This window comes from Lampris incognitus, chromosome 2 (assembly GCF_029633865.1).
Source record: "Lampris incognitus isolate fLamInc1 chromosome 2, fLamInc1.hap2, whole genome shotgun sequence".
Lineage (NCBI taxonomy): Eukaryota > Metazoa > Chordata > Actinopteri > Lampriformes > Lampridae > Lampris > Lampris incognitus.
Genome location: NC_079212.1, coordinates 138,308,007 through 138,316,456, shown reverse-complemented (window position 1 = coordinate 138,316,456; position 8,450 = coordinate 138,308,007). Strand labels below are relative to the sequence as shown.

Genomic DNA, 8,450 nt, shown 5'->3' with positions numbered 1-8,450 from the left:
AGGGCCTTGCAAGTAAACATGGTCGATCATAGGCGTCTGCAAGTGTCCTCGATGAAAATGGCTCCTTTAGTTTTGCACAGCCAGCATTTGTCACTGGCATGTCGGGATTCATACTAGCACTCTTTGGGTTGTAATAGCAGCAGTGGTAGTACAGTAGCACCAGGAGTAGGACTGTTCTCGCTTTGAGTTCAGAACCTGGGATGGCACAACCTTGAACTGTCAAGTCTTCATGCCGGTTGTTCTTGTTTGTGTGTCAAACGTGCTATGAAGATGAAAAATGTGCACCAGTTTGAGGGACTGTTTGTGATATAATCTGACCCCGTTTGTGTGACTTTCTTTGTTCTGCTGCACTTATGGCATACACCCAGGAGTTGCTACTGTATTCTCAAAAAAGGCCCCATGTACTATACATTTTTCAGAAATCAAAGTGAAATAATATTTTCCCACGATACCAGTGTTCATCTGGCAACGTTTTTTACAGGTAAAACTTTCATATATTATACTGTAACTGTATAGTTTTAGTCTACAGGAGTAATAAATACCAGTGGCAAACGTGTAGAATAGCAGCAGAAAGGAGCTTAACAGGGAGTTCAACAATGGCTGTAATGGTAGCTGTGTACATGGTTAAGTGTTGTGCATTGCGTGTTTGTGTACTTGCAAATTTGTGTGTGCATACTTGTGTTGCACCTGATGTTGCGTCAGGCAATCTTTCACTTTCTGTGACTGCACGCTTTGCAATAATTTAATTTTGCACAAAGACAGCATCAACCCTTATCGGCCTGCCATCTCCCTATACAGGCCTTACCGGTTTTAGACAAGTCTGAAAGCAGATACCACCACCTGTCCATTGTAGCACAGTCAGGTGTAAGAACCAGACGCAGGTGCGCGACTCACAGCCGGCTCAGCTTCGGTTTCCTACTATGCTAGAGAAACAAGTATGGCTTTATGGGCTGTTAAAATAACGTTGTCTGTAATGCTTCTAATATCACTCAAAAAAATCAGTTTTGTAATTATGCTATGATACATGCATATACACACAGGCACATAAGCACACACAAACACAAAAACATGGGCAGTCAGAGTGACAATCTTTCAAATACAAAGGTTTACATTTTACACCAGGTAATTTATGCCTGTGTGTAAATTTTGAATATGCGGTGAAACGCGCAATATTTTGTCCTTTTAAAGGTTGAATGACGTTTTGCAATTTTGACCTTTGGAAAAGACTTTCAGTAGGTCATAATCCAGCATGTGCACTTTATGCTACCCTCAAAATTGTATGCAGGGAACAGTGATGAAGATATAAAGCCGTCATTAGTCTTTAAGTGGACTTATTCCACTATGTCGAATAAAACCAGTATGCTCATAATCTGGCACCTGTTATTGATTTTTTTTGTCCTTTCCAGACACGTCTGTCTTTTAAAGTACTTTTAAATTACTATTAGTTACTTTTAAGGTAATGCACTGTCTTTTAAAGGCGTATCGACCAGAGACCACCATTTGGAGAAATAATATGCATCCTGAAAGTCGAGGGATTCGGTGGCTTTGAATCATCCGTAAAGGCTGGAATAAATTACAAGAAGCCCCCTCAGGGTATCCTCAAAATTTCCATCTTGTGTGAAGGTAACTGAGATGCTGAGAAACACAATAGGGGACTAAAATGACTCAAAAGAAAACACGTTTATTTTATGTCAAAGTTGATTTCTACAAAAACAATATCTTACATGAACAGATACGCAACAATGAAACAAGGTGAGATTTAGTTCTCATACGTGATGAATAATCCATAGTGGATAAAACTGCTTCATAATGAAATTAATCAAACAGATCAAGTGCAAGAGATCTTTAAGCATTTTGTACAAACTTTACAAACGACAAAACTCTGTTAAAAAAAACAAAAAACCTTTGAGACTAAGTACTTCTGAGTTACTTCTGAAACACCGTGTAAGCAACTTTTACACACGTGATACCAAAATATATGTAGAAAAAAAAACATATGCGTCATTATGGCATTTAAACAGGCACAGTAAATCGTCTGCAGTCTTTCTAAAGTAGCATATCTCCCCGGTGTCGCCCTCTCTCGCCTTGCTTTTGTTCTTCATATTAGGTTTGCCAGTTTAATTCAAGTCACATCGCTAAGCTTTCCTCTTTATAAAGACAATTATAAATTTATTACATTTATTACATATAATATATTTATTATATAAATTATAAATTTATAAATGCCTTTCGTAAAATTGCAGATACCACTCAAAATGACAAAATAAAAACAAAAGTGTTAAGTTGAGAGCAGGGGCCGTTTCATTCCCTACAAATAACAGCAAATATAACAGCAATAAAAGGAATCAGTAATAAATTCAATGAAAAGAAGATGTCTCCAGTGCCATACAGAAGTACAATCATTAAGTGACAGATAAATGTGTGTTGGTAATGCACAATTTCACAACCTGTAATAAGAAATTATATATATATATATATATATATATATATATATATATATATATATATATATATATATATATATATATTTGGCACAATTTAATCCCCTACAAGTGTAGATCCAGGGACAGTGTGGTACCATCGAAGTTAAAACTGATACAGCATTTTACATACACAACGTACACCGATAACGGCTGACCTAAATTCCAAAATTAGTATGCAGAAAAATATTTTCACCCAATTACCACGCACATATTGTTGTTACTAACTGAAAAGTGAAAAAAAAATAAGTAAAGCAAAAGTCATAGTTTTACATTGGTACAATGTAAAACTATGAACCCATTGGTTCATAAAACCTACTAGAGCCATAAACACTGGCTTACATTTTTTTGAAACATCTCCCCTTTAAGAAAGAAGCGTCTTTAGTCTTTGACGTTAAGGATCAGTAAACAACGGGGTGTCATCCAGTCTGGGATAGGAGAGGCTGCACTGGTATTTCAAAGTTTTCCACTGCTGTCTTTCGTTTGGCTTTTGCTTTTTACAAGCTTGTCGCCTGACCCTCACGCGGTCATGCCAATTTCCTCAATCTTCCAGCCACTAGAGTTTTTTCCAAACTTGTAGACCAGGCGCCGGCCATCCACCCGCTCCAAAATCTCTCTCTTGTAGTAGTACCTGTGGAGAGAGGACGCCTGTTAGTCACTGTTGCAGATGCTAACAGATGTGCGACTACCATTCCCACACAGCACAGCTGGAGAAATAGGATGGGTAACGCGATATAATGTCATATCTTGTAAATGTGTGTGTTGTAGCAGAAAAGTGTTCGCTGGAGTCCTGCTGCGCTCACCTCATTGCACGGCTCAGTTTTTCGTAAGTCATGCTGGTGTTTTTCTTCTTTTGCCCCCACATCTGGGCGACAGCCTCCGACTTGAGGAACTTGAAGACCCCCTCCCGCCTGTCTTCCCACTTCATCAGGCCCTGGTTCCTCTCAGGGTGGATCAGGATGTCCCGAATGAATTCCCATAGGTGGGCACTGCGAGGCGCTTTAGAGAGACGAAAGGACAGAGTTCAAATATGTCTGTGTTGTTTTGTATATGCATTTGTACTGTGTATGTGTGTGTCTTTGTCCACTGCATGTGCACACTAAACCGATACGTGACCTGATCACAGACATGCAAAATGGATGCAAAGCATATAACTGCAAAAACCGCTTGGCTGTATACTAACGTGTGTTGTGTGTGTGTGTGTGTGTGTGTGTGTGTGTGTGTGTGTGTGTGTGTGTGTGTGTGTGTGTGTGTGTGTGTGTGTGTGTGTTGCAAAACTGAGCTAATTATTCAACCATAGACGTACCACTTTTGCTTTTTTTCAAATTATCGTTGAAGGGGCTGTCATGGTTTCGGCTGCGTTTAGGGGGTCGCCCCCTTGGTCTTTTCACTCTCAACTCCTCTTTCTCAATTTTGATGTTCTCTTCTGTCAACAGAACGGTTCGTGTAAGTGTTAGTTTTAAATGGGAAAACAATGCATATATGTGCAATACATATGCACCAATCAACTCAAAATTGGTCATTTTGTTTGGACTTAAGAATTCATCAACCAAGCCCTTAACAAAAACCAGTCACCCTGCTTGTAGATATCAACCAGTGCTTCTGAAACATTTACGGATCAAAACTTCATACAGAGCAGAAGAACAACACAACTTTAAGGGAATATTCTACCTTTTGTGACGTTTTTAAAAGGAAAAGGTGCTGGTGAATACTTTTGAATACTCACTTGCAATCTGAGGGCAGGAAAACTCGGGGTCTGAATCGCTGCTCCTGGACTCTGGAGAACTGGGGGTCTGGAAGCCGAATCCACCACCTGGACACAGGTTTCAAATTTATATATCATTTGCTGAGAGAAGGATGTAAAAAAAACTTTTGATGAGACGCTAGAAGAAAAAATAAGCAGAAAAGAGGGATTTAGCACCACTGACCGGAGGAGGAAGAGCTGTACTCGCTGTCTGACAGGTAGTCTGTTTCTCTCAGAGGGTTCATGGGGAGCATGGTCAGGTGTGGCAGGTCATATTTGGTCCCATAGTCAAATTCCCTCTTGTTGTCACAAGCTGCTGATAAGTAATCAAAGTACCACAATTAGCCCAATAAGACCAACGTCTTCGTTTTATTATGGAAATAGGTCATAACATTGCAGATATGTACCTTCTGCGACTTTCAGTGTGCTGAGAAAAGGGAAGTTTAGGTTGTCCAGGAACCCTTCCAGAAGCTGACACGTCTCACTCAAATCTGTCCCAGAAAGGACCTGAAGTTCTGCGAAAAGAAAACCAATGGAAAGACATTATGAATAATCCATATTTCTGGCTAGATTACAATGAAAAAGAGAATTAAATAAGAGTGGATAATGCGTTAGCGTCTTATACCGTGCTTATTCTTGTGCTCCTGGAGACTCTGGTAGAGATGTGGGCCAAGCTGTTGACCGAAGATGCCAACCATCTGGCCTTGGTTCATTTGGCATAGGGTGTCCCCATCCATTGTGCAGTAGTCCAGATATAGCGTGTTTGCATCAAACTTAATGCTGTCAATGTGGTCGCTGATCCACTCCAGAACGTTGTCCATGGTCCAGTGCTGAGGGTTGACGTGTTTATACCACTGGCCTGTAGGCATACAGGAAGGAGAAATGTTTAGTGCTACTAACTAGACAAGTGTCAAGGGATAAGATGGTGTGCGCTTGTGTCTTTTGTAGTCCAGAAGTGAGACCTTAACAATAATAGCCAGTACACAATAGGCTAGACCAGCTATAACCATAACACAACTCACAAGGGTCGCCCTTGAATGATAATAAGTCTGTCTTTTAAGGTAAAAATGCTTTCCTCTGAAGATAATTGTTATGTCCCCACCTGTTAAACTACCTGTGTTGAGGACTGGTATCACTTTGTTTCATCACCCATTTCAGGTACTTCTCACTGAGGCCAGGCAAACAAAGCCCGGGCTATTTAAACAGTGAGGTGGCAACATTCTTCAGGTGGTAATGTTGAGTTAAACATTAGCCAGCTAGCAAATAATTGAGCCAGCATTGACTAAATGAGGTGAAAGCAAAGTTCAGCGAGCCAATACCCTTTCTGTCTGACTTTTTGTTTGATAATGACGGACTGTGTTTGGTGTGAGATTGGCTTGTTGGTTTCTGCGGAGACTCTCGGTGAAACTGAAACGAGTTAAATATTTCCATTAAGGGCTCGGGTACATGAGACCATTCTAATAAACCACTGGGCGTCAAAAAAAAAAAGAAAGATGCCCACATTTTATTTTTTTATTTTTTTGCAGAGAGGTTTGAGAATATTTCACATAAACAAAGTCTCAGAAAATAAACCACAAAAAAACACAAAGCAAGGACACAACACATGACTGGGAATGTAACACGTACCCATTACACCGAAGCTGTGGTCCGGGGTTGTCATCGTGTTGATGGCGGGAAGCTGGGCGGGCACAGTGCACTGCTGCTGCAGGGCATCGGGGGTACCAGGCTGGTACATGGTGAGGTTCGCATGGGTCAGGATGCTGCTCAGGCACGGGGATGACATGGATTTACCGTGTTAAGACCCAGCAGGAGGTAGGGAACCGCAAACTGGTGAATTGAGAGACAACGGCACGGTTGAAAGTTAGTACACTTCTTCATACATCCAAAATTATGTTCGGTACTTGAATGTAGTTAAAGGGTCAATTCTCATATTTTCCTATTGTCATCGTCATCATCATCATCATCATCATCATCATAATCCCATCATCCAGCAAACTCTGACTGCATGTGACTGCTACTAGCTAATAGATGACTCAGAAGTTATACCTGATTTGGGTGTTAAGTGGCAAATAGATGCAAAAAAAAGAAAAGCTGCCCGAGAGCGATCCAAAACGGGTGTGTTGTATTAATCCACCAAGTGTGAGGCTCTCCACATTAGATCCTTTCGCCCCCTTCCTCCAACTCTATTCATCAGCTCTTAACGCTGTCAAAAAGGCGTGCTTTACCTGTTTCTACATTTACCTGTGGGTTTTTATAGCCCACTGAGATGGGAGGGAGGGAGGGAGTTGGGGTGGGAGGGCTGAGGTGAGTTCAGGGGAATTCCACCTCAACAGAAGCCACGCCTCCATCCATCCCGCCTCATTGTCCTCTTCCTGAGAACTTGATTAACAAAACAAACCTGCCCACTAGATTCTTCACCTCTGTTTACCTCATACGCAAAAGCTCCCAAACACACACACACACACACACACACACACACACACAATTTGCAGCGACTTTCTCCTCTTAATTCCCCATTTGCTCTGTCTCTGTCCTCACACAGACGCACAACCTTCCCTCAGCAGGATTGTCTCTTTTCCTCAGAAACTGTTGAGTAGGTGATGTTAAATCAGGCAGTGCTGAGGAAAAAAAGTGGGAGAACTGCAAAAACCTTTCCAAAAAAAAAGAAGAAGAAGAGCCTCACGTGGCCCGAGCCACTGTAAACCTTGTTGTCCTTTTTATCGCCGGTCAGCGAGCGAGGCTGACCCAGATAGCACCATGACGGGAGGGCCTTTATCAAGGCTGCTGGTGATTAAGGTGCATTAAAAGCTGAGATTTCATCATCGCGCGGCACTCCGCCTGCACCTGTTTTCACGTTCTGACTCGGGATCAAACTTTGCAGTGACACAACTCTTGTTTTTTTTAAAAAGCAAGTTTTTAAATTGTTAACCGAACCGCCACCCAGGTAGACAAAGACACGCAAACCCGTGCCCCTGCTAATCCCTATGGCTCGAGCCATTCTAGACCATGACCCCATTCATTATCTTTGTTCTATTTTCTGTATTATATATACATACATACATACATACATACATACATACATACATACATACATACATACATATATATATATATATATATATATATATATATATATATATATATATATATAATACAGCATAGTCCACTTTTTAATTCGACATTGTCTGTCTGTCACATGATATTGCTTGTTTGGAGATGTACTCTATGAAGAAATTTGATTTGACTATATCATTGACGGTCCTTTCTCATGTCCCTTTTTACAATTTTTATTTACTATGATTTCTAATCATATTATCTGTCATACTGCTTAGTATTTTATCATTGCCTGTCGGTGAATGCTGTAAGTATCACTGTCTCTTATTGGTATTTTATCTCTCTTTGACCTTTTGTCTTGGATTCATTTTTTTCTTTTATGGGTTTATTGGTATTTTGGGTATTTAGCACTTGAACTGGAGCAACTGCAATTTCTTTGCGCTGAACAATGACAGTTAAGCGCCCTACTCTACTAGCTTCTAAGTTGTGACAGTCAGCTTATCTAACTAGTTACTGGCAACGTCTCTAAAAATGTTGACGACAGCCGAATCAAAAATAATTGGCAAAACTGAGGTGATTGCATGTATGTATGCAGGATGTTCAACAATTTGATTGACAATTTACTGCAAAAAAAAAACAAAAAAAAACATCATTCTGGTGCAGCTGAACAAGCCAGTTGGTAGAATCACTGTAATGCACCATGGCTTGTTGTAGCTCGATGCCTGCACTCAGTGGCCAGTGAATGCACAGATTCATTGACCGCCTTTCCAATACACATCAAGAACTAACGAATCACATCAATTACACACCAAGAATCTTCTATTAAACTCAAATGCTGTTAATTTATAATGTGTATATGTATAGGTGTATCTTTCTATGGGTGGAGTATCACTAGCGGCAGAAGAAGAAAACCACTTTATCTTTTTCATTGTAGTCTTACAATGAAATTTATTCTCTGTATTTAACCCATCCTATTGTATAGGAGCAATGGGTAGCTGCAGCATGCGGGGACAAACTCCCGTTCCTCTTTCTATTGCCTTGCTCAGGGGCACAGACAGGCGTATTAACCCTAACATACAGGTCTTTTTGATGGTGGGATGAAACCGGAGCACCCGGAGGAAACCCACTCAGACACAGGGAGAACATGCAGACTCCACACAGAAAGGACCTGG

The 8,450-nt window shown here is 40.7% G+C and overlaps 1 protein-coding gene across 2 annotated transcripts; it reads right to left on the bottom strand.

Annotated features, from left to right (window-relative positions):
• Nucleotides 1-1,661: 1,661 nt before the first annotated feature.
• elf3 (E74-like factor 3 (ets domain transcription factor, epithelial-specific)) lies at nucleotides 1,662-6,434 on the bottom strand. 2 transcript variants are annotated; one of them, XM_056274360.1, is made up of 9 exons: nucleotides 6,271-6,434; nucleotides 5,851-6,051; nucleotides 4,850-5,083; nucleotides 4,632-4,739; nucleotides 4,409-4,540; nucleotides 4,207-4,293; nucleotides 3,787-3,906; nucleotides 3,284-3,479; nucleotides 1,662-3,111 (listed from the first exon to the last, which is right to left on the bottom strand). In XM_056274360.1, exons 2-9 carry the CDS (start codon nucleotides 6,005-6,007, stop codon nucleotides 3,000-3,002), a joined length of 1,146 nt encoding a protein of 381 aa, XP_056130335.1. In that variant the 5' UTR covers nucleotides 6,008-6,051; nucleotides 6,271-6,434; the 3' UTR covers nucleotides 1,662-2,999. The 2 variants fall into 2 exon arrangements, with proteins under 2 accessions (XP_056130335.1, XP_056130336.1); XM_056274361.1 differs by having other exon boundaries at nucleotides 4,409-4,537.
• Between the last annotated feature and the right edge of the window lie 2,016 nt (nucleotides 6,435-8,450).

Bases quoted from the DNA above. Each gene is read 5' to 3' on its own strand.
- elf3 (XM_056274360.1), bottom strand. From the start codon at position 6,007: ATGTCATCCCCGTGCCTGAGCAGCATCCTGACCCATGCGAACCTCACC. The intron at 4,740-4,849 runs GTATAAGACGCT...TTCTTTTCGCAG, and splicing joins GGAGCACAAGAATAAGCACG to AACTTCAGGTCCTTTCTGGG. The intron at 3,112-3,283 runs GTGAGCGCAGCA...CTCTCTCCACAG, and splicing joins AAACTGAGCCGTGCAATGAG to GTACTACTACAAGAGAGAGA.